Raw genomic sequence first — 22,114 nt, 5'->3', positions numbered from 1 at the left:
ATATTTTTAATTGATATTAAAAAATAGTATTCTATTAAATATTTAATTTCTTTTGTTTTACTCAAATATTCTTTCATTTGATTTTTTTTATTATTAAGGAGGTAAAGTGATTCTTATTTATATTTCTTTTCTATCTTCTTAGTCAACTTATTCTTATTTTATTCAAAATAATGTCATTTCATCATATTTACACCAAAATATTAAAGGGCCGGGCAGTTAGAAAAAATAATCTTAAATAAACTTTAATAGACATTAAATTGAAAAATACTCAACTTTATAAAGTAGGTACAATTTAACTAAGTTTGTTGAAAAACATTCTAAATTTTTTTTTCCATGCTTGTAATTGCCAATTTGAGTGACTATTTCTACCGTTTAGAATTGAAAATAATTTGTTCAAACTCTTATGTATTGAATGATATTTTAACATTGTTTTTGATTAATGTTTTGTAAAAAAAAAAAACTTAGTTTTGTAAAATAAATTGTGCTATTGTTCCTCAATAAATATGCATGTAGACTCATTTTTGCTGTTTGTATCATTGAAGTCTGAAGACTGAAAGTTCATGCACTTCAATTGAAACCTTCTCCACTCCTAAACACAAACCAGGTCCATTTAGGAGTGGAAAATGTCAGAGAGAATGACTATAGTTTCAGAGTGTTTCTTTGTTTTTCTCCTGCTTTGTTTATGTGGCTCCGTAGTTTGTGTCAAATACAATACTGGAGCAAGCATTGTGCCAGGCAAACTGAATGTTCATCTCGTTGCTCATTCCCATGACGATGTTGGCTGGCTCAAGACCGTTGATCAATACTATGTTGGGTCCAACAATAATATTCAGGTTAGAGTCACATAATTAATTATATGCATTATTTTTTGTTGAAACTATGTGTGCCTATGTTTTTTATGGTTAATTGTTTTCAGGGGGCATGTGTGGAGAATGTGCTGGATTCGGTGGTTATGTCTCTGCAGCGTGACCAAAACAGAAAGTTTGTATTTGCTGAAATGGTAAACTATTGGAGTTGGTGTCTACTATAATGTTTCAGTTCAGTTTTTGGAGATTTTGTTACTTTTTAATGACATAATTACATAACCTTGTAAAAATTATGCCAAAATCACAATCTATTAGATGGAACTCTTTTCTTATTGAATTGAAAGAATAATCTGAATTCCATGTTAATGGCAGGCATTTTTCAGTAGATGGTGGGTGGAACAAACTCCACAAATACAAGCGCAGGTGACAAAGCTTGTGAATGCTGGCCAGCTAGAATTTGTGTACGTTGATTGTGTGTTATGTGTGAAAGATATGATGTGTTACCTCTATTTGTTTATCTATCTGTTTGTGTAAAAAGTTGTATCAACTAAGAACACGTAACTGTGAGGAACTGAGGAGAATATAAATCTATCTGAGTCATTCAATTGCATATATTAAGTTGAGGTGTGAGTGAGTGTGATGTGTTACTGTGGTGTAGAAATGGTGGTTGGTGCATGCATGATGAAGCAGCTACTCACTACGTAGACATGATTGATCAAACCACTCTGGGTCACCGCTTCATCAAAAACCAATTCAATAAGGTTCCTCGTGCAGGGTGGCAGATTGATCCCTTTGGACACTCTGCTGTTCAAGCTTACTTGCTTGGTGCTGAGGTTCCCCTCTTCACTTTCTGTCACTTTATTTTCGCCAAAATAATTATACTGATCAATGCCAAGTACTGTCAATTCATAATTTTCTTTTTGTGAATTGATATCATAATAATTGTGGTTAACAAATAACACCAAATGATTGATATGCTTTCTATCCCTGCAGCTTGGTTTTGACTCTGTGCACTTCGCTAGGATCGATTATCAGGACAGAGATAAACGCAAAGTTGATAAAACTCTTGAAGTTGTGTGGCGTGGCTCCAAGACATTTGGCTCTTCATCCCAGGTTCGGTTGTGTCATGTATCTTCTTTTATTAACAAAATTACTTCAACTTTTTAATATACCTTTTGCATCTTCAACAGATTTTTGCCAACACTTTTCCTGTTCATTACGGTCCACCGAGAGGATTTCATTTTGAAGTCAATGATAACCTTGTTCCCGTACAGGTTCTTACATTTTACTACTAAAACCTGAACATTGCAAATGTTGTGCTGCATATTTATTTGGTTAAAGCACATTGCTTACTGTATGTTACAATTGACTGCAGGATGACCCCCTTCTATTTGATTACAATGTCGATCAGCGAGTCCAGGACTTCGTCGCTGCTGCTATTACACAAGTAGGCTATTTCACTACAGTATCTTTTGGAATTACACTCTGTAGTTTTTTTAGAAATAAAATAAAAGAAAAAGATTGCATGGTTTTAATTTGATTGCATCAATAATAGGCAAATGTGACAAGGACGAACCATATCATGTGGACAATGGGCGATGATTTCCAGTACCAATATGCAGAGAATTGGTTCAGGCAAATGGATAAACTAATTCACCATGTTAACAAGGTTTGTGTTTGTGAAGGATACTAAACAATCCCCTTCTGTTCATTGTTTTGTATCATGACTAGGACATAAATACACGTTTCTGTGTGTTTGATGTTGTCAGGATGGCAGAGTGAATGCTTTATATTCTACCCCATCCATTTACACGGATGCAAAAAATGCTGCAAATCAACAATGGCCACTGAAAATTGATGATTACTACCCGTATGGATCAACTTGTTTTGTTAATGAAGTAGCTTATACTCTGATATATGTTTATGCACAAACAAAAGATTGATTGTTGATGATTGATGATGATTTTTATCATAGGTATGCAGATGAACCTCATGCTTATTGGACAGGCTTTTACACCAGTCGCCCAGCCTTTAAGCGATATGTTAGGATCCTCAGTGGATACTATTTGGTATAATTAACATTTGCTTCACATTTTGTTTATTATATTTTCTGATCAAATGAAATAGGGTGGATTGAATAAATATCTTGTTTGCTTCTCTTCAACAATTCTAAGCAAACCTTAAACCTTGCTAAATGCTAATATTTATATATAGGCAGCACGCCAACTTGAATTTTTTGCCGGAAAGAAATCCACTACAAGCCACACTTTAGACATTGGAGATGCTCTGGGCATTGCACAGCATCATGATGCTGTCTCTGGCACTGCCAAGCAACATACAACTGATGACTATGCAAAACGACTTGCGATTGGAGCCTCAAGGGTCAGGAGATTCAACTCTCTAATGTATTTGGTGTCCCATTTTGGTATTTTTATGTCAGTAAAATGTTATAAAATCAATGATTTCTTGTAGGTTGAGGATGTTGTTAGTTCCTCTTTGTATTGTCTTACTAGAACGAAATTAGGGGGTCAATGCACAACACCTACATCGGCATTTTCCCAGGTAATATTTACCAAATAAACTTAACATTCCTTCATGTCTCTATTCCTACTAGAATGCTTTAAACATTGGATTCAAATACCGTGGTTCACGTAATCTACAAAATCATATTAACATGTTAAACTAGGTTTTGGCACTGTGGGAGCTACTGATTTAATTTTAGAAAAGTTCTTTCCATTTTGCATCTTCTGTAAAAGCCTTGTCCTTGTTGATTATGAATTTTAATCTTTGTTCTCTTAATCCTTATAATTTTTTTACCTGTTTTTTTTTCATATTGTTTGATTTGACAGTGTCAATTACTCAACATCAGTTACTGTCCAGCAACAGAAGACAGTATTCCACAAGCGAATAGTTTGGTATGTTACCAAATTTTGTTTAGAACTTTTGGTTAATTTTTTACTAATCACGTACTAATGATTGCTGCTAGGTATTAGTGGTGTATAACACACTTGGATGGAATCGTACAGAGATTGTCAGAATTCCAGTGAGTATCTATTTATTTGCTTGCTTTGTGGCATCATAAAATAAGTCAAGTGAAATTTTACGTCATAACTAATTGGACTTTCTTCCAAGTTTAGCATTAATGCTTTTCTTAATCGTTTCGTTAAATTTTCTGTAATTCATCCAACTTATATCTGAAGGGTTTATCGTTTGCGTTAGGTTAATGATGCTAATCTTGTTGTCAAAGATTCATTGGGAAATAATGTTCAAACACAGTACATAGAAGTGGATAATGTTACAGCAAATTTGAGAGAAATCTACGTCAAAGCCTATCTTGGGGTGTCACCAAAACAAGCCCCCAAGTACTGGCTTGTGTTTCAGGCTTCGGTACCCCCACTTGGATGGAGTACGTATTTCATTTCTAAAATAGCAATGAAAGGTATTGTTAAGTTTTCCCCTTTTCCCCTCGTTCTCTAACTTCAAATTCTAATATCATGCTTAGAATGCTAACTGAATACACACTTGATTACCACAGTCGTAATTTTCTATTTTTCTTTTCATCTTTTCTCCAAAGTTTCCAAAAAAATTACTTTAATTTTGATTGAATACAATTTTTATATCAAGATTATGTAAAACCAAGTTTGCAAATGGTCATAGAAACACGCTAGAGGTTTAATATCATGGTACCAATTACCATCTCTCATTTATTAAACTTCAGCACTTTCATATTTCATATGCTTTACTTGTGTTTCAATTTAATTAGTTGAAAGCCGAAATGGATTTCTTTCACACCACACCACCAGTCAGAGAAACGACATCATTGAAGTAGGACCTGGAAATTTGAAATTGTCCTTTTCTGCAAAGTCTGGACAACTCATACGCATGCATAATTCCAGAACTGGAGTAAGTAATTTTGAAACCCCATTCACCCAGAAGATTAGTGATCCAAATAGTGTTAATTATCTGAATGTGTGTCTCTTCGTACATTCAGTTAATTAACATCATCGAGATATATTTTAAAGGGTGCAGATTTTTACCAAAGAATTTTCATTTATTTTCAAATACTTTTTCAGGTAGATGTACCAATTCAGCAAAGCTATCTCTGGTATAGTTCTTCGGTAAGTGTATGTCTGGTATATGATTTTGTATTTTAAGCACAACACTTGTTGTAGTAGAGAGTATGCTACAATATCAACTTTGTTATTCCTCCAGCTTTCTGGCGCATATATTTTTCAGCCCGATTCCCCTGCACATATTGTTTCAAAATCAGTAAGTTTCTACCTCCAACTGGTTAACTCAAATATTTAAATGTTTTAGTTATGGTAGTTTTTAAATTTCCCTATAAAATTATATGCATTGGGTCTTGATGTTTTAACTTTTGAGTTGAGTATGGTATTAAATTCACCTAGATCTTGGTTCATTGATAAATATTTCCTTTTTTTTTTTTTACCTTCTTTATATGTCTATTCACATTTTTTTATGATGACAAAAATATTACAGACATTTTTTCTCAGTATAAACACTTGGTTTCGTCAGAAAAGAATTACCGAATAAGAAGATAAAATAATTATTTTTAATGAAGTTATACTGAAATTTTGACACCAACTTGCTGTGTTTACAAGTTTTCCACAATCATTTATACTTGAAGTTGACTTTTTTAAGTGGTAGAAAAATATTATCTTGAAAATTATAGTGTGGTTATCCGTATGTTGATTTGAGATGTAAACTGAAGTATTTGACTCGTTAAAGTATAGGTTCAACTGTCTAATTGACAAGAAAACAATGTTTTAATTAAACACCTAACTAGCAAAGAGTGTCAAACTAGTGTCGTGAAAATGTTAGTGTCGGAATCGGTCCGACACAATTACAATCTGAAAGAACGGACGTACTTCCTAGCAAAATATTGTGTCTCCACAGATGCATTTTGATTTATTTGATGCAATACAGGTGCCCATCAAGATAATCCGCGGACCATTAGTAGATGAGGTTCATCAGAATTTTAGTTCTTGGATTTACCAGGTTAGTGAAACTGATAGATTCTTAGTTGCTATATATGTACGGATTTCGTGACACAGTATCATGAGTGTTTTTTATTCCTGAGTTTAGTGGAGGTGAACTTAAAACCTATTTCTTGAGTTCGGTATTGAAAAAGAATTGGATTCTTGCAAGAGTTGCAGGAAGGCATGTAACGCTGTCTAGGATCTCGCTCGATGATCATTTTAATTTGTAGTTATTGTTGGGAAAAACGGGTAATTTTTCCACTAAAACAAAATCCTAACAGAGCTACCCGACAAATAATATTGAATAAATAAAGCAAAATAATAAAAGAGATAAAGAGGAAAAAAACACATCCAAAAATTGTTGAGTTCGGCCTGTTTAGCCTAATCTCCGAGCACAGCAAAAACAACTCACTTTTATTATTATGAGAGAAGATATTACAAATTGGGATATCTAACAGTGAAGGAGGAGAGTTTAATTTATAACCCTCAAACCTCCTTCCCAAACAATGAACCCACCGATGTGGGACTTGGGATTAAGCCAAAATCAACAAATCTCCACCTTGGCTTAATTTCAAGTCCCACCTAAAACATATCTTCTCAAAACATAACAAAAACAAACTTTACGGTGCTTCAAATTTGCGCCTCCGGACGCCAACTTCAAATGTGCAAAATATTAACCAAGTCTAAACAATGTTCAAACTTGGCCCTTGTAACCACCTTGCCTTGTAGCGAACATCTTCTTTATTAGAAAATTCTTCTTTCTTTGCAAATACCCATTTGCACCCAATTGCCTTCTTACCTTTTGGTAATTGTGCCAACTTCCACGTCTTGTTCTTCTTCAAAGACTGCATCTCCTCTCCCATCGCACCCGCCCAATTACCACTCTCTGAACTCAGAATGGCTTCTGGGTAAGTGGATGGAATGTCATCAACAACTGGAAGTGCATAGGCAACCATATCCATGAAACGAGCAGGCTTCTGAATATCTCGTCTTTGTCTTCTAACTGCAATTGGCGCTGATTGTTGCTGAGATTCTTGGGTAGGAACCTCTTCCTCATCTGACTCTTCTTCTGCCATAGGAGAGTCACTTGTAGTATCTCGTGTTGGGATCACCACTGTCTGCTCAAACTCCACCTGCTTCCGAACACACTCCACCTGTTGTGGAGTACTATCAGCTCCTTCTGGATTTACCTTCTTTAACATGACAGATTCATCAAAGGTAACATCTCTGCTGATAATCGTCTTCTTTGCCTTTAGACACCATAAACGGTATCCCTTCACTCCAGGACTAAAACCCATGAAAAGAGCTTTCTTTGCCCGTGGATCCAACTTTGATTCAATCACATGATAATGTGCAATAGAACCAAAAACATGCAAAGAATCATAATCAGTTGCAGGTTTTCCAGACCATACCTCTAACGGGGTTTTGCCATCTATAGCAAATGATGGCAAACGATTGACGAGATGTTGAGCGTATGTCACAGCCTCAGCCCAAAACTCTCTGCCTAACTCAGCATTAGACAACATACAACGAACTTTCTCCACAAGTATCTTGTTCATACGCTCTGACACCCCATTCTGCTGTGGTGTTTTTCTAACAGTGAAGTGCCGAACTATGCCACAATCTTGGCATACCTTCAGGAACGGATCACTCTTGTATTCTCCTCCATTGTCTGTTCGGAGAACCTTAATCTTCCTTCCTGTCTGGTTTTCAACTTCATCTTTCCACTTAAGGAAAATTTCAAGCACATCATTTTTGTTCTTCATAGTAAACACCCAAACTCTCCTGGAAAAATCATCCACAAAAGTGACAAAATAATGCCTACCTCCGATTGACGGAGTCTTGGCAGGTCCCCACACATCTGAATGCACATAATCCAGAATACCTTTGGTATTGTGAATTGCAGTGTCAAACTTCACTCTTCGTTGTTTTCCCAGAACACAATGCTCACAAAATTCAAGTTTGCAAGCCTTCGTACCTTTCAACAATCCCTGCTTGGTAAGAATTTGCAAGGATTTCTCTCCAGCATGTCCCAACCTCATATGCCACAACTTCGCTGCCTCAGCATCCTTCTTAGAGCTAGAAGTTGCTGCCGCTACTGTCCCCACCACTGTACTACCTTGATAGTAATACAAATTGTTCTTCATCACGCCTTTCAACATCACCAGTGCTCCTGAAGTTGCTTTAAGAATTCCATCTCGCATCGTCACGACTAGGCCTTTAGATTCTAAAGCCCCCAATGAGATGAGATTCTTCTTCAACTTTGGCACGTACCATACATCCCGCAAAATTCTGGTAGATCCATCATGATTCCGCAGCTTGATTGAACCTATCCCGACTGTCTTACATGGATTATCATTACCCATGTAAACAACTCCGCCATCGAGTTCTTGAAATTCAAAGAACCAATCCCGAATGGGACACATATGATAAGTACAACCTGAATCCAATATCCACTCATCTGGATACGATGATGTTGAAAGCGAGACAATTAAAGAGATATCTGATTCCACATCAGTTTTGCATTCTGCAACATTTGCATCTTGCGGAACCTTCTCTTTCTTCTGCAGTTTTGGACAGTCTTTCTTCCAGTGTCCTTTCTCATGACAGAAAGCACACTCATCTTTGGCAACAGCTCGACCTTTAGACTTAGACATCCCTCTTCTCTCCTTTGTTTGGCTTTGCTGACGACCTCTTGCCACCAATGCTTCTTCTGATGTCGTTGATTTGGTTTTCATCTTATCCTGCTTTCTCAATTCATGACTATATAAAGCAGAACAAACAGCATCTAACGACACATTCTCCTTCCCGTGAAGGAGCGTAGTCTCCAAATGTTCAAATTCATCAGGAAGAGATGATAACAACATCAAAGCCAAATCCTCATCCTCAAACTTCACATCTAAATTCAACAGGTCTGATACTAATTGATTAAACATAGTGATGTGTGCATTCATAGTAGTACCTTGTTGGTAGTCAAATCGGAACAACCTTTTCTTCATCAGGAGCTTGTTCTTACCACTCTTCTTCAGAAACTTGTCCTCCAATGCCTTCCACAGTTTGTGTGCAGAAGTCTCGTTTTTTACAGCGTACTTCTGCTCTCTGGACAGGCAGGATCGAATAGTTCCGCATGCTAACCGGTTGATGATACTCCAGTCTTTCTCCTCTACCTCTTTTGGGGCTCTGATACCACTTGTTGGGAAAAACGGGTAATTTTCCCACTAAAACAAAACCCTAACAGAGCTACCCGACAAATAATATTGAATAAATAAAGCGAAATAATAAAAGAGATAAAGAGGAAAAAAACACACCCGAAAATTGTTAACGGAGTTCGGCCTGTTTAGGCTAATATCCGAGCACAGCAAAAACAACTCACACTTTTATTATTATGAGAGAAGATATTACAAATTGAGATATATAACAGTGAAGGAGAAGAGTTTAATTTATAACCCTCAAACCTCCTTCCCAAACAATGAACCCACCGATGTGGGACTTGGGATTAAGCCAAAATCAACCGTTATCACTTTGCATTACATAGATTAGAATAACAAGGAGTTTGAAATTCAAAAATAGGCACATAAAGAACATTGTAGTGGAGGAAATTTTTAAGCTAAAACTCACCCCTTTATAATGGGTACTCTCTTTAATTACCAACATCGTTTTGTTTAATGCACGAGTAACTTACTGGTTTATTGTTTGTTTCGTGTAGATTACTAGGGTTTACAAAGACAAAGAGCATGCTGAGATTGAATACACTGTAAGTCGCATCATCTAGCCTTGTGACAGATAACTTATTTTGAAGTTGTACCTACTAAATAAGTACCGAGGCTGTTAATTGGACTATTGGTTGTGAAGTTGTAAAAAGAAATATAACATAAAGATGTTCTGACACTTTTGAAGATTGGTCCAATTCCTATGGGGTTTGGCGTTGGGAAAGACGTAATCACACAATTGACAACCAATATGCTGACAAACAAAGAGTTTTATACTGATTCTAATGGAAGAGATTTTTTGAAACGGGTAAGTCTCTTCAAATTTTCTTATATTGCAGTATTCCAGAGATAAAAAAAAATGAAGAAGTGACTTAAATAAAAATTATGCAGGTACGAGATTATAGGGAAGATTGGCCCCTTAAAGTTACAGAGCCAGTAGCAGGCAACTACTATCCAGTAAACTTCTTGGATCAATTAATTTCTTCGAGAGTTTCAGTTTCTGTTGCTAATAACCAATATCCAATATCCAATATCCAATTGAAGCAAAGAAGAACAATTAACTTCTACTTTTCTAACTTATTTTTCTCCCATTCAGCTCAATCTTGGAATTTATATTAAGGATAATAAATCTGAATTATCAATCTTAGTTGATCGGGCCACTGGAGGAGGCAGTATAAAAGATGGTCAGGTGGAACTTATGCTTCATAGGTACAAAACTACACTACGTGATAATTTTACATTGTATACAAAGTACTAATTGCTGATTTTTACTACTCCAGGAGAATGCAGTCTGATGATGGCAGAGGAGTAGGCGAAGGTCTTAATGAACAAGTGTGCAAAAATAATAAATGTCAAGGACTAAGAGTATGACACCAATGCTTCAAATTAGTTTATGTTCAAGCGCATGTTAAATAATTGATTGAATGAAAACTTAGTTTTATGCTCCCGTTTTCTGCATATACATGTATGCATGCTGATCAAAACTGCAGAAAAATTGAGTGAAAATAAATATAAATCATTTTTTAAACTTTAGAATCTGACATCTTGTATAGTCCAAAAAGGGGCTTGTGCTTCAATTTCCAGTACAAGAACTTGTGTTTTTGAGTGCTTGTTGGATAAAAAACTATATCTCCTAGTTGAAGGGAAAATGATATCTAATTCTAGGGAAGCCATAATCAAACTTACAATGCTCTCCACATATAGTGTCTATCAAATTATATCCCCTTGTAATATCTTGTTCTTTGAATTAGGTAAGAGGAAATTATCATGTGGCCATCCACAACCTTACAGCTGGTTCACGGTGGCGCCGGACAACTGGCCAGGAAATTTATTCACCATTATTATTGGCGTTTTCACAAGAGGTATGACTTAATGGTAGCTGCTTCATGGATTAATTATCCACATATTACATATTCTGAAAATATTTATTGATCAGAAAATGGGAAATTGGAAGGCCTCTCATGTGACCAAAGGAACTCTCATTGACCCTAATTACAGCTTACCTCCTAATGTAGCTCTGATAACTCTCGAGGTACACTAGCAGAACTACTTGCTCGAGCACACTTGACTCTACTCTGTCATTCTTTCTCTCTAACTTAGGTAGTTTTGCAGGAGCTGGATAATAGAATGGTGCTTCTCCGTTTGGCACATCTATATGAGGTATAATAATAATTTAATCAATTACAAATATCATTATCCTCTTCACATTTTGTTTTGTACATACTCTCCTCTTAAGAAAATAATGCATGAACACCAATGTGATAAGAAAGAAGTATAAGTAAAAATAATAATTATAATAATAAATGGATAATATCAATTAGCCGGTATATATTGTGCAAATATCTATATATCATTATTCATAGTATGTGAAATCTACTCATCAATTTCTTGTTTTGAATGTGATTAGTCTGGTGAAGATGTTCAGCTTTCAACTTTAACCAAAGTTGAATTGAAGAAACTGTTTATCACAAAAACGGTACATAAGGCTACACTAAATAAATATACATTTCCATTTTGATAAAGTTTTTGCATGTGAAGCTCAAAACTTCTTTAGAAAATCATTGTTTAGATATTTTTTGAAGCTACTGTGATGTGTGGAATAATTGCTGCTTGGTGGTTTATAATGCAGATAAAGCAGTTGACTGAGGTTAGTTTATCAGCTAATCAAGAGAGGTCAAAAATGAAGAAGAAAACATGGAAGGTCGAAGGGGACAAGGGACAAGAATCAAAAGCAGTTAGGGGTGGCCCTGTCAGCCAAATCAGTCTTCTAGTTGAGCTTGGTCCAATGGAAATTCGCACTTTCCTACTGGAATTCTAAAAATCAAACCGCTCAAAATGAAAATTTTATCATAAAACATGTTTCTCTGCTCATTGCAATCTTCCGTATTTTATGGTAGAATCGTGTGAGAAAATTAATTATGAAAATTAAACTACCTTTTAATATGAATCGCATCGCCTTACACAAATCATTCAAACAAAATAATACGAGTCCGGACTTACTCTGACTAAACTCAATCTGAGTCTGGGCCAACTTAACGCAATGTGTGTCCAAGTCGCATTAACTTGACCTGGGCATGGGTCGACTAGACTTAACCTAAGTCTGAGTTAACTCGACTTAATTTAGTTCCAGGATGAATTGACTTTACCTTATCCTGGACTGACTCGACTCAATTTGTGTCAGAACCTACTCGACTCAACTTAAGTTTGATCCAATACTACCTTACTTGGGTCTGACTCGACTTGCCATTTTATAATTTGAAACAATTGAGACACACCTTAATTTTTGCATTTTAAAAATAAAAAAATTATCCAATCCAAATCTAGTTAACTGGGTTTAATTTAAAATCCAAAAATATGAATATGAATTTGAGATAAATCCATTTAAATGGACTCAAAATAATATACATTTGAATAATTATGGATTAAATTTTACAAATTTAAATTTTTTTCCACTATTAAGATTTAAAATTCAAAAATATAAATTAAATCCCTTTAAATAAATTTAAATAATTATAAATTAAATTTTACAATTTAAATTTTTTTCCCACCTTACTCGATTACTACAACCAACTTGCATTGCCCAAACAAACACAACAAGGAACTTTTTTTTCCTCACGTTCAAAACAAACGGTCTACTTGTGTATGATTTGTTTTCTCCATTTGCTTTTAATAGAGTTAATAAAGTTTTGTTATTGAGTTCGGACGTATATAATGAATCACCTTTTTTTTTCAACTTCAATTGATTTTAATTCAAGTTAAAATCAAACACTATTATTTCCGCCGGATCCAACTAAACATCAATTCTAATTATACATTGCTTCTACTTTTCTTTTTTGTCTTGGAACAATGGTTCAACGTTGGTTCTAATTTGATGTGATGAATGATGTTTCAACGGAAAAGTTATAGATGGTCTCTTTGAAATCATAATTTTATAAAGCTAAAATTAAATATATTCTCAATTTTTAAAAGCTAAAATTATATTCTCAATTTTTAAAAATCTTCATCATTAATTTTCCAACTTTCCACATGCATCAAAGTTTAATCATTATCCATAATAATAGTTTTTTTTATTGATAAGATATATACCATTGAAAAACCATTATAATAATATAATAATATTTTACATTAAAAATAAATTAAATATAATTAAAATATTAATTTATTTGTTTTTTAGTGCATATTTATTATATATAATGTTAACATATCAACACCCACAATAATATGCTCATCATAATTATTTTCTCCAACAAATTTTCATACGTATTAAAGTTTAAATCCTGTAGTTTCTAATTTTTTAGCTTTTGCTTCAATTCATTTGATAGTTTTGTCTTCTACTTTGATATAGATATTTTATAATTTGATAGACTTGTAAAAAATATAAATATTTAACGAAACACTTTTGAACTATATCTTGTTTATCGCCTAAAAAAAAAAATTTAAGAACCATTATTTATTAGAAAATTATTTAATTACAAATTTATTTTTTATTATATATATTTATATATAAACTTATCATATTAAAAACTATATACAATTCTAAAATTCTAAGACTATATACAATTCTAAAATTTTAAGAGTTGTCAAAACATTATTTCCTTACAAATATCATTATTACTACGTATTGTTATTATTATTATTACCTAAAAGTATCAAATATTATAATATATTTTTTATTTAATGATATATTTTTAAAATATAAATTGATAGAAAAGACATACATTTAATACAAATGTACTATATATTTAACTTAAAAAATATTAAATAATATTTTAAAAATATTTTAAAAATAATTATACATAACGAATATATGTAAGAAAAATTAACTTAAAGACAAATATTAATGTTATTAACATATTATTTATATAATTTAATTTAAATGTATTAATAAATTTTGTTGGAAGAGGAATACATTATATGTTCTAGATCTTAAAGGATTTTAGTTTTTCATGACAAAATATTCCTATGAATATTTAAAAAAATATAATTTTCAAGGTTATCTTCTTAGATTACAAATAAATAATAATAATTTTTAAGGTTTTTAGATTTAAAATTAAGTTGTTTAATTGTCTCCTGAGTTTTAAATTGATTTTTTTAATCTTTCTAATCCCATAAAAAAAGTCAGTTTTTCTTTCTATCCATTTTTATTATAGATTTTGCGTTCTTATTATCAAATAGGTTTAAATTACAAAATCTACTCTATATTCTTATTTGTTCAGTCAAACATAAACCTGATATATTCATTTAGGTACCAGAAAAAATAATAAATTAATTAAAATGTCCTAAATAAATATATAAAAAATAAGGATTGATTCAAGATTGCGAACTCTAAAAAATAGGAAAAGCAAATATCTCTATTTTTGAATAAAAGACCAAATCATAAATTGAACAAAAGTACCAAAAATGTATTTAAATATATAAAATATCATCGTATAAGTTTTTTTTATAAATATTCATTTTTGACAGCATTTCAACAGGAGGAACGAAATTATTTTTAATTTAAAAAAAGTAAACTTATTATAAATTTAAAAGACTAAAAGTATATTTTAAATTTTTCATTTAAATATATAAACAAACGATTTTTTTATCGTAATATTCTTATTGTACTTATTAAACATGATATACGACTAGATATTTGTTTGAATGAATTTTATTAATACTTTTAAAAAATAAAGTAATATTTTGATTGCTGTAAAAATTGTCTTATGAATTATTTTCCAAAGATTAATTTTGAACTAAGAGAGCAGTTAATTTAATATTACTTTCTTACGGGTATTCGCGCGGGAATCTTGACGCGGAAGTTATAGTCTGTCCCATTGACACACGCGTCTTTTCTTCATTGGCACACCATTTCCCTCTCGCGTTCTGAAAAACTCAACGCTCCATTACTGCAACAAGCTCACTCTGCTTCAATGGCTTCTCAAAACCCTAAGCAAAGAAATTCCCTTTATCCTCAAGTAAACGACTCTAATCCCGATGCTCCCTCGCCTCTCCTCGATGTCAATCGCTCATCCTCTTCGCAAGCCACACTCTACCCCTCCATTGATTACAACGACCTCGTTCAGAACCTCTTTTCCGAGGATGCGTCAGCTGCTGACTCCCCCTCCGCGCCGCCTGAGGCCATCGAGGAGATCCTCCTCCGCATCCCCGGAGCGATCCTCAACCTCGTCGACAAGGACTACAGCGTCGAGCTTGCGTGCGGTGACTTTTCCGTCATCCGCCTCCGGCAGGGAGACAACGCAGTCGCCGTGTACGCGCGCGTCGCGGACGAGATTCAATGGCCGCTGGCGAAGGACGAGACCGCCGTGAAAGTCGACGATTCGCACTATTTCTTCTCGTTCCGCGTCCCCAAGGGCTCCGATCCTGGGGAGGAGGAAGAGGATGTGCTCAGCTACGGGTTAACGATCGCGTCGAAGGGGCAGGAGAGGCTTCTGAAGGAGCTTGACTCGGTTTTGGAGAGCTGCAGCTGCTTCTCCGTGCAGAGGGTTTCGGAGAAGGCGAAGAAGAAAGGGGAGGCTCTGGATGGGAGCGTGGCGAAGGAGGTTTCGCCGAAGGATTTGAAATCGGGGAAGAAGAAGGAGATGATGGAGGAGCGGTGCGCTGCGTATTGGACTACTTTGGCGCCCAATGTGGAGGATTATAGTGGAACTTCTGCGAGGATGATCGCTGCAGGGTCTGGACATGTGGTTAAAGGGATTTTGTGGTGTGGGGAAGTGACAGTGGATAGGTTGAAATGGGGGAATGAGGTTATGAAAAAGAGAATCACTCCTGGTTCGAATGCTGAGGTTAGTCCTCAGACCTTGAAGCGGATTAAGAGGTGGGCTATTAGTCATACATAATCTTGTTATTGTTAATGTCATCGTGATATCTATCCCTAAATCTACATGGTAGTTGTGTGTCAAAGATTTTTTGCGTTAATCTTGTTAAAAATTGGTAATTTACCTTTGAATTTTCGGAATTTGATTAAATGTATCATTAGGATTGATTTGTTATACAACTAGGAGTTTAATTTATATACATTGTTAGATTATAAAATTATAAGTCATCAATTAATCAGAAATTATCATTATGGTTTGTAAGAAATTGTGCTAAAAATAGTTTGTAATTGTAAGCAACATGAAAATCCTTTATACTATTGGTTAAATAATTAGAATTCACTTTCGATATAACTTTTAAATAATTGTTACAAAGAGTAAGATTTTTCAAATGAGTATATGACAATCTATAGTGGGATGTAAAAAAACCTTTACATTTTTAATGTATTACAATTAAATTTTAATTTTACCTATGGTTAATGAATTCTTATTTTAAGTACTTGGTTTTGTAATTAAGCTTCAAATAGTATTGTAATACGTCTGTACCCAAAATAATTTGGTTTGGTAATATGCGATGAGTTTAATTTTGATGCATTTCTTTTGCAATTTTTTTCAAGATTCAACTAATTAGAAATCATGGTATGAATTTTAAACTACTTATTATGAAAATCAACAAACTTGTTAGATTGTCAATGCGTGTTATTAAAAATTGTAAACAATAATTGACCTAAAATCTGGATCTGCCAGTATATTTCCATGTCATGTCTATAACCAATGTTTATTAAACGAGGGAGATAGAGTCAGCTGCTTTTTATGTTGTTATAGTTAGTATCTTTTTTGTTTTATCAGTTGAAGTGATTATTTAATTGACAATTTGGACCTTTGGTTTGATATGCGTCTCTTCAGGGTTAAGAGAGTTACTAAAATGACAGAGAAAGTAGCAAATGGTTTCCTCTCTGGGGTCGTGAAAGTGTCTGGATTTTTCACCGGTTCAGTGGTAAACTCAAAAGCTGGAAAGAAATTTTTCAGCTTTCTACCTGGGGAAGTTATACTTGCATCGTTGGATGGATTCAGTATGTCAGCTATATTATTACTACCGAAATGCTTGAGTTCCTTGTTTTAACAAATAGCTAAATATTAAATATCTTTCAAATAAAATGACAGGAAGTATTAGATAACCCATTGATTTGTGATTCGACTTTCACAATTGTTTAGGCAGTTGTTTGTAACATGACTTTCAGACGACTTTGAATTTTGTGACTCATGAATAAACCTGTGCGATTTCGTATCATTCACATGGATGATATTAGACCGTATTGTCAACACGATGGGGGTGTTTTCACTTGAAAATTGAGCACAAGATAATTACTAGAATTTAGACTTTTGTCAATTTGTGTGTGTGGTTAAGTTTGGTCCTAAATCCAAAATCTAAGAAAAATATCAGCTCAATTATTCAAAGTGAATTTATGATAGTTTAATATTATTTTTGGTGATCAAAATTGTAAATCAAGAATTAAAAATATTGCCCATCTTTCAATAAACATGCGGATTTTGTGCTTATATTAGAGTTGGTTGGAATTGCCTTGTGTTGTAGATAATTCAGTTAGTGCTGTATGCTAGGTAGTTAATGGGCCATTAACTAACTACTTATAATAGTTCTATAAATAGTAATGATGTATTGTGATAGATGTGTGTGAAATATAAAATTTCAGATTCAGTATTCATACTCCTTCTCTTTGCCTTTTCTTCTCTATTCTTGTGAGTGTGTTTAGTGTGTTCTAACACCTTGCTTAATTAGTTTGTTTCATTCCTTGTTTCAATGTTCACAACATATAAGAATATGTTTGGTTTGATAGAACATTTTCGGTTTTCATTTGTTTTCTTTTTCCAAAATAATTAATGAAATATCATCTTGTTTTCGCTTTGTTTCTTGTTTTAAAAAACGGATGCATAAATTAGTTAAAACAATATTTGCTTCTTTTTGTATTTTCCGTATAAAAATTAGAGTGAAATGTTGTGACATTTTATTATTATTTATGAAAACTAAAGTAGAAACAGAAAATGTTCTCTCAAACATAACATGTTATAAGTGTCATAAATAAATAAATTAGGAGGTATTGCTATGGTTAACCAAATGTCAATTATTTTCACCGGATGTTACAATCTATTTGGTCTGGTTGTAACACAAGATCTTCTATCTACATTTTCACCCTTACCACCAGTTATGATTGTATGCTGAATTAATTTTTTAATGATAATGATTAGTTATCCTAATATGTTGTTTATGTTCTATACACTTTAATGATTCTGGAGTTCGGTAGGATTGAAGAACATTTTAAGCGAAGACCTGGTGTGGGTACATGTTTAGAAATTGGATATGGGGAATAGAGATGATGACGGCATTGTATTTTCACAAGGGATATTCATGTGCATGTGATTGGTCATTCCTTTTTCATTCAGATAAAGTTATCCTCTTCAATAATACCTGAGTGTGGAGATACATAAACGTAGTGAGTTTACTTTTAAGTTTGATCTGCCAGACTTACAGATTTCTTGAATCAGTGTAGCAAGATTATATGCTGTTTGATATGACTGTGATAGGGATTTGAGTATTATGGGGTATTTAAGTCCCACATTAAGTAGTGTGAGATACGTGGTGGAGTATTTAAGTATTTTGCTCTTTCTTAATAGCTAGTTTTAGGGTGGATTCAGCAAGTGTTTAGGTGCCTATAAGACTGATGTTTGTGTCAAATTTAGTAACTCAAGGTCATTTACCTCTCATCAGATCTCCTTGATTCGTCATGTAAATATTGTTAGGGCCTGCCATCTTGGTCCATGAATAATTTATAATCATTTACATTCATTGACCAACACTCTTATATTTGAATTGTTAAGATTGGCAAACCATGATTTCGTTGTTTTTTTTTATCGTTTACCAATCTAGTTATTACTTAATAGTCTGTCCGGTAAAAGTTTGAATTTTCTTATTTGCATGCCCTCTTAAGTTTCAAATTTCTTGTAAATAGGTAAAGTGTGTGATGCTGTTGAAGTGACTGGAAAGAATGTGTTGTCAACATCATCGACTGTGACCACCGAGCTTGTTGATCACAGGTAAAGCTTGATATGTGCATTATGTAGTGTTTTACCTATGCATCAGGGAGTGAGTCTGGTGATAGTATGATGTTTGCCTTTCTTAAACTAGTGATCAATATCTCTTGCTTTTTACTGCTGTGATTAACTGATGATATTATGGGAGCATACGGCACACAAGTAATTTTTCACTGGTCCGTAAAATACCCACTTCATACCAAGAGTTCTAGATTCTCATACTTGGAGTGTGAATTAAAAATTTATTCCGTGTGCAATCGCCAAGAATGAGAAGATCTTGACTTGTCTAGTATATAATAATATCCCAATGATGCCATCCAAACTGCGGATTCTAGTAAGAGAGTTACAGTTATTAAATTGAAAGTATTAGCATTTAATATCTTGAAAATCCTAAATCTTTCAATACTTCATTCTGAGTGATTAGAATTAGTAATGCATATTATGTTCGTTTCTTGACATTTGCACTTAGGGCAAGTCAACTAAATTCTATTTATTTGCCTAATGTGCTCTGAAATGCTATTATTGGATATCACGTTGAGGATGTGGTGTTAGTAAACATTAAAAGTTAGTTACACTGTAAAATAATATTCAGTTTGATCCCTTAACCATTGCCTTTAGGAAACTGTATATCATTTTCCATGACAAGCTTTCAGAATATAAGCATAAAATATAGCACGAGTGGAATGCCATTCTGCTTCTCTAACAATTCAGAAGTGAATTTGGCAATCTGTATACTGCAGGTATGGAGAAAAAGCAGCTGAAGCGACGAGTGAAGGCTTTACTGCCGCTGGTCATGCTTTGGGTACTGCGTGGGCTGCTTTTAAGATTAGGAAGGCTATCAACCCTAAGAGTGTTCTTAAACCTACAACCCTAGCCAAAGCTGGTGCCAAAGCTGCAGCTTCTGAATTTAAGGGTAAAAATTCCAAGTAATATTTATGCCTGGAGTTCTTCAATTTAGATTGTCCATCCTACTGTCATAAACTTGTACTTTGACTTTTCATTTCCCATTTTTTTCTCTATAGGAATAGGCAGGGGAATATCAACGCGTGATGGTAGTTGTTGATGTTATCCTTTCCCTATTTTCACTGTGTGAATGGGATTTGGATCCTCTCATTTTTTCTATAGTTTAGAGAAAGACAGATACCATGTGAGAACCCACCATGATTTGTCACGAGATCCACTAGTTTTATTGATAAAAAAATATTCTTTAACCATATCTCGATACGGGAGAGCATGGTGGGATCCAAATATGTGTGTGTGTGTATATATATATATATACTTGATGTGCCTGTGTATAGGAACTGTATTTATTGTGTGGGCAGCAAGAGCTTCCAATATGTAAGGTGTTGAATGTTGGAAATTGAAATCACTTTTTAGTTCTGGTCTCCGTGAAGTGTGTTCATTGTTGGCACGAGTTGCTTCGGAAGTGCGATTTAATTTACATATCACTTTCACTCTTTATGGACTGTGGACTGAGCCACTTAGGTACAGACAAATTTTAAATGTGTGTAGGTGATTGGAAGTTTTGAAAAACTCAGTGCAACTTTTCTAGATAGTTAGATGGGGAAAAATGGTAGAAAATTAGAAGTTGAAAACGAACCCATGTACAATATCTTAATTTTCACTCTTCTATGTGCTATGTGTAAAATAAAGAAAAAGGTTATTTTGTTTGAAAATCAGTGAAAGTTACATGTACTCTTTTTAATAATCTTACATTATTATTTAGCTTTTTAAAGTTATATGGATTATTATATTAGGAATTTTCAAGACTTCCTCGTCATAATCGATTTGAGAAGTTATGATTTTAATTTTTAAAGAGTTACGTTATCTCTTTACAAATTTATAAATGTTTTTCATATTCTTTATTATTAAAGGCTTAAAATATAAGACAACAACTGTACATATCCAACATGACAAAAATACAAACTTAACTAGTTAATAGAATACAAATATATTGTTTTCCAACGGTTTACCTCCCCCTCGAGATTTTCACATGAAAAAAGAATTTACTACACTAAAGCTAATTTAAGAGTTTAATAATGTTAAAGGGTTGTTTTAATTATAATTTCTTTACCTAGTGGATGAATTTGGCAACAATTAAAAAAAATATCTGAGATATCACTTTGAGTTAAAAAAATGAAATAATACAGTGATAGATATAAATTTGAAAGATTAACTTCTTGTATGACGAAAAACATTAACTTAATATTTATCCTTATCCTCATTATTATATTACGTGAGCGCAAAATATTTTATGAACTTTTCAATTGTTTATGAATATTTAACAATCTCCATCTGTGACCTTCTGAAACATAAATTTGGGGAGAGAATAAAATGAGTAGTGGGTTATGGAATGATGAGGTGTTACATAAGCATAATATTTTTCTTTAGGTGGCATGGGAGGGTAAGCACCAACTTAAGTCACGACAGTGATGTTTTATTTCAAAATTCGGTGCCCATTAACTTCTTTAACTCTCTCTACCGAGAATGAATGAGCAGAATGAAGTGTGTGCATATATATATATATATATGGCCCAAAAGACATGGATTCCACTTGATTTCATTCATTGAACATAAATCTCCCCATGATTTGATTGATATTTTGACATTCTGATCACAGTGAAGTGGACTTCTGTTATTGCCATTTATTATCTTCTATATATCTGTTCTTACAGGAAATAAAGAGAGCTCTGAGATTCTTGAGGTAGGGTTGATTTCTCTTTTTTTCCAATGTTTAATGAAAATGTACTTTTTGAAGAGTTATTTATAGACTCTTTCAGATAATCATTAAAATTCATAAATAGCCTCTTAACCATTAGTCGGCTGTTTATCTCATGATAAGTCATTTATCTGTGAATTTATAACGCCATAAACCCGGTTATAAAGACTAAAAACCAAACCAAGTTATAATATTCACGCAAGAAAAACCACAACTTAGATCGAATTTAATTCCTTCTCTGTCGGCCTCCATGGAATATATAAAACTAGTTTTAAGTATATGTGACAAAGAATTCACACTTTTTATCTACTCTTTTCTCTTTAGTTAGTGCCCCAAGATTTTGCATATCAAGCTTCTGCCTCACAATTTGCTATATGGTGTCGGCTATAACACACCAAAAATCTACATTATTGTTCCAACTTCTTTAGGAACACATGCAATATAAGGTAAAACATTTTTT

The 22,114-nt window shown here is 33.6% G+C and overlaps 2 protein-coding genes across 4 annotated transcripts; both read left to right on the top strand.

Moving 5' to 3' along the window:
• Nucleotides 1–556: 556 nt before the first annotated feature.
• LOC137810950 (alpha-mannosidase) lies at nt 557–11,870 on the top strand. The gene is made up of 29 exons (XM_090299403.1): nt 557–833; nt 917–1,000; nt 1,179–1,267; nt 1,465–1,639; nt 1,800–1,919; nt 1,997–2,080; nt 2,182–2,253; nt 2,362–2,475; nt 2,576–2,676; nt 2,782–2,875; nt 3,021–3,188; nt 3,279–3,368; nt 3,656–3,721; nt 3,793–3,849; nt 4,026–4,245; nt 4,570–4,709; nt 4,880–4,924; nt 5,019–5,075; nt 5,754–5,825; nt 9,513–9,560; nt 9,704–9,823; nt 9,907–9,972; nt 10,112–10,224; nt 10,296–10,380; nt 10,767–10,877; nt 10,952–11,047; nt 11,128–11,175; nt 11,423–11,491; nt 11,645–11,870. The coding sequence occupies exons 1-29, from the start codon at nt 624–626 to the stop codon at nt 11,831–11,833; spliced, it is 3,003 nt and encodes a 1,000-aa protein (XP_090155529.1). The 5' UTR covers nt 557–623; the 3' UTR covers nt 11,834–11,870.
• Nucleotides 11,871–14,837: 2,967 nt separating this feature from the next.
• On the top strand, nt 14,838–20,322 carry LOC137810949 (protein EARLY-RESPONSIVE TO DEHYDRATION 7, chloroplastic). Of its 3 annotated transcripts, none has more exons than XM_068612464.2 (5): nt 14,838–15,829; nt 16,734–16,900; nt 18,854–18,938; nt 19,676–19,848; nt 19,958–20,322. In XM_068612464.2, the coding sequence occupies exons 1-5, from the start codon at nt 14,925–14,927 to the stop codon at nt 19,996–19,998; spliced, it is 1,371 nt and encodes a 456-aa protein (XP_068468565.1). In that variant the 5' UTR covers nt 14,838–14,924; the 3' UTR covers nt 19,999–20,322. The 3 variants fall into 3 exon arrangements, with proteins under 3 accessions (XP_068468565.1, XP_090154503.1, XP_090154504.1); XM_090298378.1 differs by having other exon boundaries at nt 15,664–15,797; XM_090298377.1 differs by having other exon boundaries at nt 14,839–15,829; nt 19,676–20,322.
• The last annotated feature ends 1,792 nt before the right edge of the window (nt 20,323–22,114 follow it).

Source organism: Phaseolus vulgaris, chromosome 2 (genome assembly GCF_051622355.1).
Source record: "Phaseolus vulgaris cultivar YP4 chromosome 2, ASM5162235v1, whole genome shotgun sequence".
Taxonomy (NCBI): domain Eukaryota; kingdom Viridiplantae; phylum Streptophyta; class Magnoliopsida; order Fabales; family Fabaceae; genus Phaseolus; species Phaseolus vulgaris.
This window is presented reverse-complemented; position numbering and strand designations above follow the sequence as displayed.